Source organism: Oncorhynchus masou, chromosome 1, assembly GCF_036934945.1.
Source record: "Oncorhynchus masou masou isolate Uvic2021 chromosome 1, UVic_Omas_1.1, whole genome shotgun sequence".
Classification (NCBI taxonomy): Eukaryota; Metazoa; Chordata; class Actinopteri; order Salmoniformes; family Salmonidae; genus Oncorhynchus; species Oncorhynchus masou.
The window spans coordinates 62,610,922-62,629,673 of NC_088212.1; the positions used below are offsets into that span (position 1 = coordinate 62,610,922).

An 18,752-nucleotide genomic window follows, 5' to 3' on the forward strand; every position below is an offset into this window, starting at 1 on the left:
TACCTAATTTAGCAGAGCGACTTAAAGGAGCAATTAGGATTAGGTACCTTGCTGAAAGACACATCAACAGATTTTCACCTAGTCAGCTCAGGGATTCAAACCAGTAACCTTTCGATTACTGGGCCAATGCTCATAACCGCTAGACTACCTACCACCCCATACAGCATGTAGATGATTGAAAACAGCAGTAGACTGCAGGCAGGATTGATTGGACTATCTAAACAGGGCTAGGCTGTAGCAGTGTTATATCTGATTTTGCTAGCTAATCATTAATTATTTTTTAGGATGCAACACCTTGTGCTAGCATCCTAGGGGACTCATGGTTCCCATAAGGGGGGTGACTGCAACGTGCAAAGTATTCTCACCCGAGTCAGAGAGGGGATTCTCAGCTTGGTGTAACACTCATGAAACCCTGGCATGAAAACAGCTAGGCCCTCTGGTGTCCACAGCACTACCATACCTGGCAAAGAAATTCTGGAGTGACTCTCGACAAACGTCTGTATCAGCGTGTTTATTTAGAGCGAAAAAGCCCTATTTTCAATGTTTTTGTGGTGCTGGTAGTTTATTGCACCCTGAAGGGATTAATAACATTGCTGAGCTGTGTGATGAATATCAGACACACGTAAACAAACACACACATACACACACTTCTGCAAGCTGAGACTCTCACCCTCTTTCCTGGATCAGCATGATCATAATTTATTCATAAAACGAGTAGGAAAAAACCCAGCTGAAAGTATCCAGGGCAACAGCTGATAACTTTACAATCCTTCTGACGAGAGCTGACTAACAATATGGGTTAGAAAAGTTAAGAGGTATGTGAGTATTATGTACAGTATTTAGTGCAGCGTTTCCCAAACTAGGGGTCGCAGCCTCATGTGGGGTCACCTGATTTGAAAATGGGGTTGCGAGATTAACTGGGGGGGGGTAGCCGTTATATGGGAGCGGTTTCTGTTTTCTTCCTACAAATGTCGTTCTATCTTTAGAACGGTTTAAACTACAAAATATTATGACCCCACCCCATCACCTCTACCATGCCAACAAGCTACGCTGGTCTCAATAGGACCGAGTGGACAAGACCAGGCACTAAATCAGACAGGGATGGGAAAAACATTATCAATGATTGTTATTTTCTACACAGAAGATCAAACAACATTATTGCCTGATGATCTTCTGAACTTCTCAATACGTTTTTGATGTCACTTCAAACCATACTTCCTTCAGATTGAAATACTGTCATAAATAGTGTCAGACTGATTTGTAATAGACTGTCATAGTCCTAATTAAAAAGGTAAACATTGGCTGTTGATTCCATCACTTTTTTTACATGGTGGTGTCGCGGCCCCAAAATGTTGGGGAACTCCTGATTTAGTGCTTTTGAAGGGCCCCAGTGCTCGACAGTGATTACTAGCAAAAACAAATCCTTCTCTACCCACAACATCAGGCTACTCCAAGTAGCCAGATGACCCCTGGTCAGTTTGTTCTGATACTGCCCAGCTGTCTGCACCCAATGATGCATAAGAGTATGGAATACAATCTACTCAATAACAGAAAGTTACCAGAGAGAATTTGAACTAATAAGATAATGTAATATTTACTAATAAGAAGTAGGGCATCATCCTCCTCTTCAACTCTTAGAAGAAAGTATTTGAGATAATAAAGTAATTGAGAGATACTGTATGCATCACCACAGATTGCCATTTGTGTCTTCGCCTCTCAATAGTAAGTTGGCGTTTCTGTGCCCACTGCTTTAACGTTGTTGTGTTATGCAGTCATTACATAACAGAGCATGTTACACATGCAGAACCAGGAGGAGGATGTTTTGTTGTTGCTTTGGTTACACAGTCACAAAGTATCTCAAAAGCTCTCACCTTTTTTTTACAAAGTATCTTAAGATCACTCTCACCTTTTTACTCAAAATCGTTAACCAGTCTCTTTCAATGTCTCTATCCAAGTAGAATAGGAAAAAAAGGTGAAAAGTTTTCGAATAAAGTCAATGTTGTCCGTCAGGTTTCACTCTGGATTTGTACTGCTATATGGCAAATTAATGGCCCACTGTAGTCTTGCATAGAAAATGGCCTTATGAACCATTTTTGTACTACAGCACCGGCTAATGGCAAGTCCTGTTTTTGTCTGTAACCCCGGATCATGTCAAATGTTTCTGTCCTGCTGTGTTCTGGGGACATTAAGTCTGTCTGAGTGAGCCGGAGCGCAGCCAGAGTCTAAAATAGCTCTGCACGCAGGCAGACAGGCAGCACTCTGCAGCACAGTGATGGAGGGTGGAGGGAGCAGTGGCCAGGGAGTTAGTCAGCTCCGCGACTCATTTGAAATCAAGCAGTCATTACTGAGGTTCCTGGACAACACCTTTTACTGTCCCACTGAGCACAGAGCACCAGCAGAGGAGAGGACCCGCTACCTGACTCTGTATGGGTTTCTATGAGGAGCAGATACCTGACTGTATGTCTCTATGAGGAGCAGATACCTGACTGTATGAATGTTTTACTCACGTTGGCTACAGTGAAGGAGAGCCCGCAGGTCACCTGGTCAGTCTATGGTCAGTCTATGTCTGTGTTGGAAAGAGCTGTTATTCCTAATGTTTTGTACACTAATACACTTTATAGCTGGACTGATTTGAGGTCAATTGTGAATGTTCCTACTGTTCAGCTTAGCTAAACTTTTTACTGGAAGCCCTGTGTAGAGGAAGTAGAACTCTCATCCCGTCTATCATTAATAAAGATCTCATTTACTCCGGCTCCCAATACCTCCTCTCATCATTAAATCTCTGTGTATCACCCGGCCCAACCCGGAGGTGACAGGCTTAAGTAATCCACAGCCACAGTGCCATTTGCCTTGCTTCCCCACACCCGCACTCTGCGAGGGTGATACTGTTCACAATTCCACAGATTGAATTATCCCGCTGTATTTTCTCTATTCCCAGATATCCCCTGGGGTCAGTGTTGGGTTGGTAGAGAGCGATTTAGCGGTTGGTTTACACATATGATGATAGGCCGTGGCAAAGGTATCTCACATAATGTTATCCAAGCCAGTCGGCCTGACTGACAACATGTTCGCCTCTTTCTCTCTTTCTCTCTCCGCTTATCAAATCAAATGTTATTTGTCACATGCGCCAAATACAACCGTTGTAGACCTTACTGTGAAATGCTTACTTACAAGCCCTTAACCAACAATGCTTTAAGAAGTTACGGGAAAAAAAGTGTTGAGTAAAAAATAGATGAATAAAAATATAAAATAAAAGTAACAGAGAATTAAACAGCAGCAGTAAAATAACAATAGCGAGGCCATATACAGGGGGCACCGGTACACAGTCAATGTGCGGGAGCACCTGTGGGGTCGAGGTAATTGAGGTAATATGTACACGTAGGTAGAGTTAAAGTGACTATGCATAGATAATAAACAGAGAGTAGAAGCAGCGTAAAAGAGGGGTCTGGGTAGCCCTTTGATTAGCTGTTCGGAGTCTTATGGCTTAGGGGTAGAAGCAGCTAAGAAACCATTTGGACCTAGACTTGGCGCTCCTGTACCGCTTGCCGTGCCGTAGCAGAGAGAACAGTCCATCACTAGGGTGTCTGGAGTCTTTGACAATTTTCAGGGCCTTCCTTTGACACTGCCTGCCATAGAGGTACTGGATGGCAGGAAGCTTGGCCCCAGTGATGTACTGGGCCGTATGCACTACCCTCTGTAGTGGCTTGCAGTCGGAGACTGAGCAGTTGCCATACCAGGCAGTGATGCAACCAGTCAGTATGCTCTCGATGGTGCAGCTGTAGAATCTTTTGAGGATCTGAGGACCCATGCCAAATTTTTTCAGTCTACTGAGGGGGGAAAGGCTTGGTCGTCGCCTCTTCACGACTGTCTTAGTGTTTGGACCATGATAGTTTGTTGGTGATGTAGACACCAAGGAATTTGAAGCTCTCAACCTGCTCCTCTGCAGCCCCGTCAATGAGAATTTTCCTGTAGTCCACAATCATCACATTTGTCTTGATCACATTGAGGGAGAGGTTGCTGTCCTGGTATCACAGGGCCAGGTCTCTATAAAGCCCAGCAGCTCTAGTAGAGTGGTTGTATGTGCTAGACAGACTTCCAGTGCACTGTGGGATTGTGGGTTATGTGAGAGCTGAAACAATTGTCCATTGGCAGGCTCTGCCATGGAAAGCACCAAACCAAGACGAGCAGCCGCCACACAGGAAAAGAGCTCACAGTAGATGACAAGAGTCTACTCTAACAGGCCTGTTTCACCATTCAGATTTATATTATGTTTAGTCTTCTTATGCTAAACATTTCATTTGTGTTCATGTTGCTAACTACAAACATAGAATCCAGGTCCATCAGCATAGGCTAAATGAACACTTGGCCTAACATTGTTTGAAGGCTGGAGATATCCTCTTTTAAAATGTTATACCTATTTACCTGATATACTCTTCTTTATTCCAGCTATGATGAATGTGTCGGACCAGGTGCAACACAGATATACGTCCCCACAGACGACCCCCCTCCGTATTCCCTCACAGACCCCTGTCAGCGGGGCCACCAGCAGGCCACCTACACCAGCCTGGAGATGGAGGAGCCGTCTGCTGGAGCTGGAGCCTCTTGGGTGTCCGCCAGCAGCGCCGCCGCCTCCCACTACCCAATCGGACTGCACGAGCTCAGGCAGCAGCCAATATCCTCCATCTCCCTGTCAGCATTCCCCCTGGAGGAAGCGCCCCCGTACGAGGTGGTGGTGAGCAGGCAGAACCAGCCCATTCCTCTGATGCCCATGGACCTGCTCAAACACCCATCAGAAGACAGCCATAGTCCCCAGAGAGCCCGGGCTGTCGCACACAGGATCCTGTAGAGCTGACTGGGCTAGTCCTCTCCAATGCTCTTTGTGCAGACAGCCACACACACATACACACACACACACACACACCTCCCAGCCTAACTCTCTTCTGCTTCTTCCAGTGTCCCTTTGTGCATGACAGGCGGTATCAAAAGAGAATTACTTTCTGGACCGAAGCTGAAAGTTTGGGTTGAACCTAAACTCAGTCTGCGCCTTCCTCTCCTTCCCCTACCTCTTGGATAAGCTGTGTCCCCAAACTCTAAGATGTTACCCGCACCACTCCTCACTCTATCTCCCTTTACTACTGGGGCACTGCCATGAAATCACAGGGCTACTACTGGTAAACTGGGGCTGGGGGAGTATTGTCTTTCTGTCCAGAGGGAATTCACTTCATACTGTAAATTGGTCTCAGGTTAGGAGGCATTCAAGCATTTAGGAAGCATTATCAAAGTCTGTTTTTAGCACAAAAAACACTAGAGGTAACCTGAAGTGGTTTCACATAGATATTTTGTATGTACTGTTGGATTTTGTTATGTTGTAATGGAATTGCTCTTGATAAAAAACACAATAGACTAATTTCACATTCCATCACATATCCATATGGTTTTATTCATATTTTCTATATGAAAATAATATTTGATTTATATTTAGCTGACTGTAGGACTCCCACAGTCTGTAAAATGTCCAGTCATTTTAACTGATAAATATACCCCAGTGTTATACACTCTTAGAAAAAAATGTGCTATCTAGAACCTAAACGTTTCTTTTGGCTGTCTCCATAGGAGAACCATTTGAAGAACCCTTTTTGGTTCCAGGTAGAACACTTTTGGTTCCATGTCGGACCCTTTCCACAGAGGGTTCTACCTGGAACCCAAAAGGGTTCTACCTAGAACCAAGAAGGATTTGTCTATGGGGACAACCAAAGAAACCTTTTGGAACCCTTTTTTCTAAGAGTGTTGGTATTTTTTAAATAAATTATTTTTGTGCTATACGGTTTTATATGGTTTCTAGATATAAACACATTCATATGAGCTGGAAATACTGTCTATTCTCCATAATTAGGTTTCCCCTCTGGGGGCTGAGGTCCATTTAGATCCCAACTGCTCTGTTTCAGTCTCCGAACGTGCACTGCCACACATTCCTCTTCTCTCTCTCACTACTCCTCTTTTTGTGAAGAGCTTTTTTGGGAGTTCACAAGTGAAATTACTATGAACGTGACCCATTCGCCAGCTAACATCAAAGTACAATATAGCTTGTGGCAGAGATACAATGGTATTTGACAATTGGTGGGAAGGAAAAATTAGATTTGTGCACAGTTTACTGTGATGAGGGATTAACTATACTTTAGTACTGACATCTTTGATATTATAATAAATAATCCATTTGTTTTTCAAAATATTATCCAGCCTAAACACATTGTATTTTTCAATATGCTGGAATATTTTTAATGCTTCCAAATTATTATTCAATATGTTGTTTTTGGTTGTGAGTATTCATTGTACAGATAAACTCTCTTCAGTTGAAATGTTTTTGCATGTCTGTCATCCATGTATAAATGGTATAGAAATGTCTGTGCCTGCCAAGCACTACGTCTAAGACTGTTAGACTGCTTAACATTGTAGCCACAATAACTTGCAACTGATTAACACATCAAGAGCTTTCCTTTTCCAAATAGCTTGCTATTTCTCAAGGCTTGTGTTACTTTGTTGTTATTCAAATAAGTCTATGTCCATCATTGAAACCCCAGAAAAAGCACACAGCGGAAAATGTGACATAATGTCCATGTTTTGTGAATACAACCGTATTTGTGGAGTCAGTGACCCCCTGTCACCTTTGCATTTGGCCCCAGAACTTGGTATCTCTGTTCCAGCCAACTCTTTCTCATAGTCTCCCTCGTTTATCTTACCAAATCCCTTATTGTGAAGTGATATCCTCACTGATGAACCCTTAAAGAATATTTTATATATGATTTAGTCGCATGATTGCATTGTCGGCATTGTGGATAAAAGTTATAAAGAGATGAGTATTTATTTAGAATAGCTTTAACAATAATGTGTATAACTGTGGAAAGACTACTATTAAATAGTTGTTGTGAGATTCACCAGAATGTAGATGTACTACAACACAGATGCTTCGCACTAGACAAAAATGTCTAAAGATTAAAGATCAACAGGTTATTTTTCTGGCGTTACATACTTGTGCCAATCATCATCGAGTGGATTTGACTTTGAGAGAGTTTGTTAAATGGCTTTTAAAACCAAATGCTGTTCTCGGCACGTGTATATACATAGTCTATTTGTGGTCAGAATTGTCATGTCAAGCCCTATAAATAAAGCAATGTTTGGGCTAAAAATGATGTGTTAATAACTTGACAATGAGCATTTGTGCTTATTATTATGTAGCTACTGCAAATCTAGAGATGCTATACAATAATAATGATGGGCTTGTGTTTCACCAACTGAAATCTAAAAGTGCAATGCAGTGAATAGTACAATGTATTAGATTGTGTGCATTGTGACACACACAGAGGTATCTAGAAATGCAACTTTACCTGCCTTTACAAGTCAGTAGAAATGCTCTGTAACTGTGTTGGAAGACCTAGTCCAATACCTGTTGAGGTAAAACTGCAATGCGGTTCACTCTGGTCTTACATGCTCTTTTGTCTTTGTTGTTTACTTCCTTTTGGTAGCACAATAAGTACATGTTCAACATAAATGTGAAATAATGTGTAATACTGTACATGTACACTTCCAATGTATAGTTTCCCTATAAGTCCCACTGTTGTGCACAACTGTCCTGTGTGACAAAGATTCTTGTTTCCTATAATCACAGTCATCAACGTAAATCCATGTTTTGTATTAGAGCTTTTATTAATTTCTTATATTGGGGAAAGTAAATAAATTTGACCTCTATGATGAGTCGGTGTGACTGTTCGTACTGGTTTTGCGACTCTGGGCATTGAAATCGCCTTCCTGATTTACGTGTAGGTTACACCGAGGAGTAGCTGTAATATAAATAGGAGGAGGAGCATTACTATTAATAATCATAGGGATGATAGAGTAGGGATCTGGGGATGAGTGTTTGTATGGCATCCAAAAGTGCAGAAACAGTGTAGCGCAATTATCTACATTGGCAAAATGTTTCCCTAAACGTTTTTCCAAATCGAATCCTGCTATGTATAACGCATGGGAATATGTTGTGACATCCTGTCTGTTGACAGCCATTCGTTCCCCTCTGATCTGCTCTGACTGTTGTGTTTGGGTGGTGGGCTAGCTAGCTAATGTAAATCCGACTGAGCAGATGGTCTGTGCAATTGCTCTGCTCCTAATTACCCTCGTTGCCCAGTGCAAGGCTCTTATTAGGGCGTGCCAGCAGAAAGCTAATTTCATCTAGTGCCACTGCACTCGAGATAATAAGTCCACAGCGTCCATTATGGGGCTTTGTGAATACTGCACTCACCCGGATCTTATTGACTTAGGAGGGGAATCATTTAAACTGTGTTTTCCTTCCTGGCGAGACTGACGAAGCAGAAGAGAGCTCTCTGGAGCAGCTCTGGTCTCTGTAGTGAGTTAGAGGTGAGGGAGGTTACTATTGGTCAGGCAGACATCATCTGTGATAGAACCTCATTGATGTGTCTTACAACGATGCCTCCAAGGTACCCAATCATCCAAATGCCTGAACAATCACCATGCCATTGCAAAATAGTTTTGACATTATCACTATTCAACTGAAATATTCTCTAAATCAAGCTCCAAGGTAGGGAGGAGATGCCACTATGCATTCATATTTCAAGGGTTTATCATCATTCTTTATCTCATTGTTTTTGGTAGGACATGTAACATCTATCACCTGTAGAAACACAGAAAAACAACCCGATGGAGAGAGATACACTGGAAGTTGATTAATTAGCATTACAGAGAAGAACTGATACAGCCTTTTCAGCATCATCTCAGGTTTGTGGCATGACTAGAATATTATATATTTTTCTTTCCTGTAGCACCATCTGTTGGAAGACGCACGTCTTCAGTCAATAACGGATGTTATATTTTATCCTCTAGATGTCAGTCGTACTATGCAGCACAAAACCGATACTGGAGAAGAAACTTAATTGATACATGGGCAAATCTAATGTTACCATAATTGTAGCGAAACAGTCATGCTTCCGCATATTGTCATTTTTTTACCTATTTGACTAGCCTTTCAGATCAATAGTGTGCTGCCTCTTTCACTCGTCATACTTCCTTGTTCCTATGTTATTTCTACATCAGATAAGAAGCGTGTAGCCTAACTAAACAGTATTTTTCAACAACAAATATGCAGGGTGGTGACGGTGACCAAACGCATATAGCACGTAAAGAGGCTTTCGACGACTACCTAAATTACTATGATCAGATTTGGAGTAAGGGTAACCTGAAACTATGCCAAGAGAAACAGGTTACCGTGGAAGCTAGACGATTTTTGCTGTTAGAAACAGACCCCGGAGAAAGATTTTCTCATTTTGACTTCTACTTTACTGCATCCGAATGCGTAAAACAAGGCTTTAAAGATTGTCGAACATTCTTCAGCGCGCTCATTAAAGCCACAGAGGTGTTGGAGATGTTCTGTGTAAATCTGTTTCTTTACCCGTGGAAGAAGGAAATCAAGATTGTCAAGGTAAAAATATAAATAGTATGGTATTCATATTTCGACAATTAGGCTTATTTTGTCTTGCGCAATGCACCCAAGAAAATGGGGTGCAGAGATGTCTAGACATAGGCTAGCCTAATGCACATGCACAAAATATTATTATCAGAGTAAGAAGTAATTAGAGGGATAATATATGACTATGATTTTACATTGAAATGCCATCTCTAATCACAAGCCACATATTCAAAGGTGCAGCTGTCACATATCAGGAAGTGAAAGTAAACTGTATGAGGCTATATTATTTGCCAGGCTTGTGAAATTATGTGATAATTAACACTTATCTCCCGCTCAGACTTTCACTGGCCCCTTTGTCTACTGCATCCAGCCGGTCCTGACAAAGAGTGCCACGAAAAGTATCCTTGAAACGATAGGATATCATCTGGAAACTGACACAGAGTACCGACTCACAAACAATGCAGACCCTGAAACAGCCATGAAAATGGGTTTTGAGCTTTTCCTGGCGCGAACAGAGTGTGAGTACCTGTTGGAGCTCATGGGTCAGCGGTCACAGCATGAGTGTCTGGAAATTCTACAGAGGAGAGCTGCACGACTACCTCACACCCAGAGGGCTGCCGAGGAGACAGCAAAGGAGTCTGAAACAGAGCCCTTACAAATGCAGAAAGAAGAGGAGAACGAGGATAAGGGTCTATCAAATGGTTGTTCCCTGGTAGACCCAGGACCAGTGGAGACAGATGAGGGAGACTTAACTGAGGAGAACCGTGTCAGCGCTAGCACACCAGGCAGGCAACAGGATGATGGACAGATACCCCTCAACCTGGAGGTTCAGTCCATTGAGACAACACATTCTCCAGGAATCAGACCACCCAGGGCATTCTTGAACGATGACAGATCTATCCTGGAGATTCAGCAGAATTACCCAGACCTTGCCATCAGGCAGAAGCCAATATTCAGTAAGCCACTGGGTGGACTTCCTGTATCGCGAAGGCGACTTATTAAAGAGAACACACCTGAGGAAGGTGGCAGTGCAGCCAATTTAGCTGGCAGTGATGTAAGTGGTCCCCAGTCCATCTCCATTCACACCACAGCAGCACCAAAACCCCATCTCACAGAAGCAGTCCCAAAACCCCATCTCACAGAAGCAGTCCCAAAACCCCATCTCACAGAAGCAGTCCCAAAACCCCATCTCACAGAAGCAGTCCCAAAACCCCATCTCACAGAAGCAGTCCCAAAACTCCAGCCTCCAGAAGATAAGGCCTACAAGACTACTGCCACGTTCCATGGACCAACTCCTCCACAGGTAGAAGTGACCAAAGAGGGTCAGGAGGCCGATGATGCAGATGAGCTGACCAAGCTGGCTGAGAGGATTGGCCAACTGCATGTCCATGAGCACAAGATGGAGGACAACAAGGTGAAGGAGAACCTGAAATACCCTGTAGAAGAGACAGCACCACCACATGCCAGTTGCAATGACCATGATGGGTCCCCTCAACAGGATTCTGCAGGGGACCAGAGCCAGCCCCTAATGTGCCATCCCTCTCTGGTGCCGGTTTGTAACATCCCAGGCTGTAGCACCTGTGAAGTAGCAGACGGTCCCCACAAACACATTCTTAGTAGGGACACCATCAAAGAGCCACCTCACTCCATCTATGTCCCAACCAGCCACCTGGACCCCTCAGTGTTTGACCCTACTGCTGCTGACCACCAGCCCTCCACAGGCCCTCAGCACCAGGACATGGAGGGCCCCATCCCTCAAACCACAGAGGACGAGCTGCTTCAAACCTATGTCATGGTGGACGGGCCTTAGAGGAAGTAAGGTCATGATCAGAACACAGAGGGAAATTGATTGACAGGTCTGAAACATCACTTGCCAAGTTGTTTTGGACTGGGGCGATTCAATCAGTGGAGGCTGCTGAGGGGAGAATGGCTCATAAATGTCTGGAATTGAGTAAATGGAATGGCATCAATCCATGTTTTGATACCATTCCAATCTTTCTGCTCCAGCCATTACCACAAGCCCGTCATCTTCCAATTAAGGTGCAACCAACCTCCTGTGGATTCAATGTATGAAGGTGACAAGAATGACCTCGTTGAATTTAATGCGTCTTCTGTATTTTCTGACATTTGCTTTGTACTTTTTCTCAGGTGATAGACTTTTAATACAATGTTAATTATGCTTGACCTAATTTATGAGGTGGAAGTAATGTTTCCACTGTGTCCTCTTACAGTGACAGTGCCTTACAGAAATGTATTCTATGCCAATCCTGCACTTACTTTCCTTGCTCATTGTCATTGAGACTACTGAATGCTTTGTAATGTTTATGAAAATGTTAGTCCAATTGTATTCAGAATGTTATGACCTTTTTTAACTCATAAAAATGTGAAAAACTTTCATGGTCTTCAGAAGTTCAAGTGGATCATACAAAAGACAGTTACACTAACTTTATTCAGCAATATTGCATAAATTTACATGTTATTGTACAAAAATCACTTTTAGGCATTTATTAAAACAAACTCAGCGAAGAAAGTACAATATTTAAACCCGATAACTGTTTACAACTAAGTGCAATTCCAGCCTGACAACATGCTCCTCTATATATTAGCAGTAAATAAAATAAGAACAAAACACATAGCTATGTTAGTCAGCAGCCCCTTAAAATATATGCTTTGTATTACAGCGATGGTACCGCTATGTCCCAGCAGTTGTAAAATGTAGGTATTATTGTAGGGCTGTCACCACGTGATCAACATTACGAAACCAACAATGCATCATGTTCCCGTATAGAGAGAATCCATCATGGTCAGTGAAACAAACAAAAATGACCAAGTGCATATGTAACATATGTTGGAAAGTGACTTGTAGCAGTAAATATACAGTATGGAATACTTGCGGTCTGAAAATGTACCGGTCAGAGAGTTGTTCTAAGACAGTGTGTAACAGTGGTTAAGAAACTCCACTAGCTGGTTCTGGTGTTCTCTCTTGGACTATAATAACCTGCTTTACACACAAGAAACATATCTACTGCCATTATTGGTGCAGCATATATACAGTGCCTTCGGAAAGTATTCATACCCTTTGACTTTTTCCACATTTTGTTAAGTTACAGCCTTATCCTAAAATGAATTAAATAAATACAAATCCTCAGCAACCTTCACACAATACCCCATAATGACAAAGTGAAAAAAACAGGTTAAGAAATGTTTGCAAATGTATACAAAATAACAAATACCTTATTTACATAAGTATTCAGACCTTCTGCTATGAGACTCGAAATTGAGCTCAGGTGCATCCTGTTTCCATTGATCATACTTGAGATGTTTCTACAACTTGATTGGAGTCCACCTGTGGTAAATTCAATTGATTGGACAAGATTTGGAAAGGCACACTCCTGCCTATATAAGGTCCCACAGTTGACAGTGCATGTCAGAGCAAAAACCAAGGCATGAGGACGAAGGAATTGTCCGTAGAGCGCAGAGACAGGATTGTGTCGAGGGGTACCAAAACATTTATGCAGCATTGAAAGGTCCCCAAGAACACAGTGGCCTCCATCATTCGTAAATGGAAGAAGTTTGGAACCACCAATACTCTTCCTAGAGCTGGCCACCCAGCCAAACTGAGCAATCGGGGGAGAAGGGTCTTGGTCAGGGAGGTGACCAAGAACCTAATCCTCGCTCTGACAGAGCTCTCAAGTTCTTCTGTGGAGATGGGAGAACATTCCAGAAGGACAACCATCTCTGCAGCACTCCACCAATCAGGCCTTTATGGTAGAGTGGCCAGACGGAGGCCACTCCTCAGTAAAAGGCACATGACAGCACGCCTGGAGTTTGCCAAAAGGCAACTAAAGACTCAGACCATGAGAAACAAGACTCTGGTCTGATGAAACCAATACTGTTTCATTATGCTATGGGATGTTTTTTAGTGGCAGGAACAGGGACTAGTCAGGTTTGAGGGAAAAATTAACAAAGCAAAGTACAGAGAGATCCTTGATGAAAACCTGCTCCAGAGCACTCAAGACCTCAGACTGGGTCGAAGGTTCCCCTTCCAACAGGACAACGACCCTACGCACATGGCCAAGACAATGCAGGAGTGGCTTTGGGACAAGTCTTTGAATGTCCTTTAGTGGCCCAGCTGGAGCCCGGACTTTAACCTGATCCAACATCTCTAGAGAGACCTGAAAATAGCTGTGCAGCAACGCTCCCCATCCAACCTAACAGAGCTTGAGAGGACCTGCAGAGAAGAATGGGATGAACTCTCCAAATACAGGTGTGCAAAGCTTGTAGCGTCATACCCAAAGATACTTAAGGCTGTAATCACTGCCTAAGATGCTTCAACAAAGTACTGAGTAAAGGTTCTGAATACTTATGTAAAATGCGATATCAGTTTTATTTTTTATACATTTGAAAACATTTCTAAAAACCTGTTTTTGCTTTGTCATTATGGGGTATTGTGAGTCGAATGACAGGGGGGGCAATTAAATACATTTTAGAATAAGGCTGCAACCTAACAACATGTGGAAAAAGTCAAGGGGTCTGAATACTGTGTACTTCACTCACACATTGCTCCCTGCTAAAATCTTCTCTCTGTTCTCCTCGTACTGGTGGAGCATCTTCTGCAAGTCTTCGTCTGCTGGAATTACCTGAAAATATTGAAATACACTTAGTATTCCAAACATTATGAACACCTTCCTAATATTGAGTTGCACCCCTCCCCCTTTGCCCTCAGAACAGCCTCAATTTGTCAACACATGGACTCTTCAAGGTGTTGAAAGCATTCCACAGGGATGCCGGCCAATGTTGACTCCAATGCTTCCCACAATTGTGTCAAGTTGGCTGGATGTTCTTTGGGTGGTGGACCATTCTTGATACACACGGGGAACTGTTGAGCGTGAAAAACACAGCAGCATTGCAGTTCTTGACACAACCCGGTGCACCTTGCACCTCCTACCATACCCTGTTCAAAGGCACTTCAATGTTTTGTCTTGCCCATTCACCCTCTGAATGGCACACATACACAATCCATGTCTCAATTCTCAAGACTTAAAAATCCTCCTTTACCCGTCTCCTCTCCTTCATCTACACTGAAGTGGATTTAACAAGTTACATCAATAAGAGATCATAACTTTCACCTGGTCAGTCTGTGTCACGTATACTCCTTCTCCGGCGCTCAAGGTGGTCAGGCTGCTCATTATTAAGCACACTTGTCACCATCATCACTCAATCACCTACCTGATTACCTTCCCTAATATATATATCACTCCCTTTGGTTCTTTCCCTAGGCGTTGTTGTTTCATGTTTGTACGCTACTCGTGTTTCGTTCCCTGTGTTATTTATTATTTAAAAAGTTACTCCCTGAACTTGCTTCCCGACTACCAACGTACACGTTACAAAATAACGCCTCACCAAAGGGGAGCATCAGTGAGTTTTTATTTTTTTTGTGAGTGTAGGTGACGTTGGGTCCGGGTGCAGCTACCGGAGCAACCGGGGATGCCTCGGCCGGCTCGGCAGAGCTCCCTCTCGCTTGTTCCTTGTTATTTATTATTAAAAGTCACTCCCTGAACTTGCTTCCCGACTCCCAGCGTACACGTTACAGTCTGTCACGTCAAGTGTTTTGTATACTCAGTGTGTATACTCATTAAAATGTTGTGAAACTGCCTTAACAGATTATAGTAATGTGAACAAAAACAGAGCTGTTTAACAATCACTTACCTGCATACCTGCCTTTCTATTCAACAACTGACTATTTCCCAACAATGAAAAACAAGGAGTCCTTAACACTGATGACCAATACTCTGGTGCTTATCACAGGAGACAATAGAACGTATAAACAATGTTCATTAATTGACCATTGTCACCCAAACGCACGTATGAAAATGATTGATCACTCACAAGGACTGGAGCAGGAACATTGAAGGACGTCTTCTTTATCAGCCAGTCTTCATACAGCTGATGGATTGCCTCTAAATATTCCTTTAAAAATAAATAAAAAAGCGAGAAGGATAGTAGGATGAGAGATTGGGGCAAGAGACGAGTCTTACAACTCCTCTGAAGTGAGACCAAGAACAGCATAGAGAGTTTGTCATTCTTCTACCCTCACCAAAGGAATGATCTTCTCCTCCTCCCTGCATCGCTCTTTCAGCCTCTCATGGCAGGTCTGTGGAGACGACTGGAGGTAAACTGAAACAGAGGAGGAACTAAGTGAACAAGGTTCTACCAATGACCCAACATCGTCAGAATAAAGTAGAAAGCTTGTGTTTCAACACAGCTTACCAATAAGATCCACAGGAATGGCAATGTTCTGTGTGATCCACTCAAACCACTCACTAAGAACAGCAAAGTCCACCTCGGGCATCTTCCCACTGCAGAGGGCAAAATAGTACATAAAATGAACTAGATTGGACACAAATGAAAACCAGCTATAAAGTGGTGTGAAATATACCATGTGCATTACCTTCTGAAAAGATTTTCCACAAAGATGTACTTGGCACTGTAGATGGACCTTTCCATCATTCTCACTGGGGCGGACTGGAATCAACAAACACAAAACAGACCATGTTAATTATGCAATGTAAAATACACGTCTTTGTACTTGGTGAAAGAGAAATCTGTACTATTGATAGAACACATGCAACAGTAGTGAAACAGTAGGATATCAGTGCAACGTTTTAGAGTACCTACCATTGTTGAGAGGTGTCGGTCCAGCATGGTTAGCTGAACATAGGTCTGTAGAGTGATGCCCCATCGAGTAGGGTCCTGGTACATCAACCCCTGCAGGAGGGGAGGAGCTAACATCAGCATACAATATGTCATTTATCAAAATGAACCATCTTTTTTTATAATGGACACGTACCAGGGGGTTGTGCCCTCGAACATTCCTCCATTTGGAAACTGGCTCAGTCAGCACCTGAGAAATCAAAAGTAAAATTGTGATTTCATTTTACACACATTGCAGTATAAGGATAAAAGAAAAATTAATGATTGCTACATTTTGAACAAGCGTGTTGCATGTTTTTTTTTTTTTACCTCAATGTTACTGGTTTTGCTGAAATACTCTAGGCATGTTGTCTTCCCACTAGCAATATTCCCCTCTATAAAGACCTAAAGAAAAAGAACAAGATACATGTGTTGACTTCTCCCTCAAGTATATAGGCAGCAAATGTCTTAATATCAATTTCAAAGATTTTCATGGATTTAAAATGACAACGTATCAGTACATACCACTAACTTCTTCTCCTTCCCATTCCGCACCAGCTTTCCTTGGGAGAAGTAAGAGAATATTGTGAGATAACCTGACTTCTTGGTTTCACCTTCAGTCAGTAGCTATGGTAAAGCAAAACAGATAAGGATGTTAATATAGGTGATGCAAGCAGGGGTGCTTTTCTTCCCAGGTTTGGTTCGAACAAATTGATGAGCATGTAGCCTCACTGACAGTAGTGGTAGATAATAGCACTGCTCGTGGATGGTTCGACAGGAATGGGCATGTCTAATCTGCATTTTTAGAAATGTTGCATTAAAAATATATATTTACAGCATGTACTGGTGGTAGTAAAAGTGAGCTCATAATATAAGTGTATTGTTTCTAAACAACATTTGTCACATTAGATTGTAAACTAGGCTATTCAAGTTGTAAAAGAATGAGTAGGCCTATGTTGTTACTATATTCTGTTGTTCTGATGCAACATTGTAACACATCATTTGTAACATGACATTGTAACATTAGTCTACAACGTGTATCATTCTACCGCGCTGTGTTGAAACAATGTTTCAGGCCAGCGAATAAATATACTTTATGAATGGGCACCTACTTGAGACGTGCTGTGTATTGTTACTATGGGCTCTCGTCTGGCAGAGCTCACCGAGCTTATCACCAAATCTTTTGCAGCGAATAGCCACTAATCGCGTTGACGTGACCGCAGCGTTAGAAGATAGTCGTAAAGCAGATCTCCACAAATTGTTCATACAAAGAGAGTTAAACGACATCTCGCATAATCATCTGAAACACACAGGGCTCGACTGTCACGTGGCATTCCAGTTCCGTGTATCAAATAACCTCTTCCTGGTTCGTGATATCGAGATTGTTCTATTTTTTCTATTGGTTGAATCGCTTTATTTGTTCTGAGACCTGCGTTCCCTCCACCAACCACCGTCACCATTGAGGGCAAAAAAAAGATAGAAACTGATCCTCGTTCAGTGAGAGACTCATGTATAGATAACTACTGTTATCGTTTTTTATGCTAGATTATCAGTACAGTAATGATGAGGATCATTAAAATGCATAGGCCTATATGAGAAAGTCAATCAAATATTTTCTAATTGTAATATTCTTTGAAGATTGATTGACATTTTCAGATCATGATTAATTTGGACAAGAGGAATACCTATGTAAGAATGCTGTTCATTGACTACAGCTATAGCTCAGCATTTAACACCATAGAACCCTCGTCATTAAACTCACGACCTTGGGTCTGACCACGCCCTGTGGAACTGGACTTTCTGACGGGCCGCCCCCAGGTGGTGAAGGTAGAAAACAACATCTCCACTTTGCTGATCCTCAACACTGGGGCCCCGCAAAGGTGCGTTCTCAGCCCTATCCTGTACTCCCTGTTCACCCATGACTGCGTGGCCATGTACGCTTCCAACTACACCATCAAGTTTGCAGATGACACTACAGTGGTAGGCCTGGTTACCAACAATGACGAGACGGCCTACAGGGAGGAGGTGAGGGCCCTAAGAGTGTGGTGTCAGTGTGGTGTCAGGAAAATATCCTCTCATTCAAAGTCAACAAAACAAAGGAGATGATCGTGGACTTAAGGAAACAGCAGAGGGAGCACCCCTCCCCCATCCACATAGACGGGACAGTAGTGGAGAAGGTGGAACGTTTTAAATTCTTCGGCGTACACATCACGGACAAACTGAAATGGTCCACCCACACAGACAGCGTGGTGAAGAAGGCACAACAGCGCCTCTTCAACCTCAGGAGGCTGAAGAAATGTGTCGTGTCATCTAAAACACTCACAAACTTTTTGTTATGTTCTGTTAATTACTGATGTCCCTTTTAAAGATGGAGCACCCTTGGTCATGCGCAGTGTTGTTCTATGTTATTCTGGTACTAACTTGTTTGAGTAAATGTAAAGCTCCAGTTCAATTGCTTGTCTTCAGAGTCTTTCTTATTATATAAATAAGTACTAAGTGTTAAGACACTACAATGGCGACGAGGATGGGATATGGACAAGAGGGACCGTACACACACAAACGGGACCCAGAAGTGATGGTGCGAGAC

At 42.6% G+C, this 18,752-nt stretch overlaps 3 protein-coding genes across 5 annotated transcripts in view; 2 read left to right on the plus strand and 1 right to left on the minus strand.

Annotated features, from left to right (window-relative positions):
* Positions 1 to 7,749, plus strand: part of LOC135547587 (protein BEAN1-like) — a 49,076-nt gene extending 41,327 nt beyond the window's left edge. For both annotated transcript variants that reach the window (XM_064976726.1, XM_064976734.1), the window contains one exon: positions 4,447 to 7,749. In XM_064976726.1, the coding sequence (XP_064832798.1) occupies positions 4,447 to 4,846 (400 nt within the window). In that variant the 3' untranslated portion in view covers positions 4,847 to 7,749. The remainder of the gene's footprint in view (positions 1 to 4,446) is intronic.
* Positions 7,750 to 8,903: 1,154 nt separating this feature from the next.
* Positions 8,904 to 11,867, plus strand: LOC135547598 (uncharacterized). The gene is made up of 2 exons (XM_064976747.1): positions 8,904 to 9,484; positions 9,810 to 11,867. The coding sequence occupies exons 1-2, from the start codon at positions 9,146 to 9,148 to the stop codon at positions 11,280 to 11,282; spliced, it is 1,812 nt and encodes a 603-aa protein (XP_064832819.1). The 5' UTR covers positions 8,904 to 9,145; the 3' UTR covers positions 11,283 to 11,867.
* A 2,076-nt stretch (positions 11,868 to 13,943) lies between these two features.
* On the minus strand, positions 13,944 to 17,524 carry LOC135547608 (thymidine kinase 2, mitochondrial-like). Of its 2 annotated transcripts, XM_064976759.1 has the most exons (10): positions 17,278 to 17,524; positions 16,691 to 16,728; positions 16,496 to 16,570; positions 16,323 to 16,376; positions 16,151 to 16,240; positions 15,924 to 15,997; positions 15,743 to 15,831; positions 15,570 to 15,649; positions 15,362 to 15,442; positions 13,944 to 14,112 (listed from the first exon to the last, which is right to left on the minus strand). In XM_064976759.1, the coding sequence occupies exons 1-10, from the start codon at positions 17,450 to 17,452 to the stop codon at positions 14,026 to 14,028; spliced, it is 843 nt and encodes a 280-aa protein (XP_064832831.1). In that variant the 5' UTR covers positions 17,453 to 17,524; the 3' UTR covers positions 13,944 to 14,025. The 2 variants fall into 2 exon arrangements, with proteins under 2 accessions (XP_064832831.1, XP_064832840.1); XM_064976768.1 differs by lacking the exon at positions 17,278 to 17,524 and having other exon boundaries at positions 16,698 to 16,716.
* Positions 17,525 to 18,752: the final 1,228 nt, after the last annotated feature.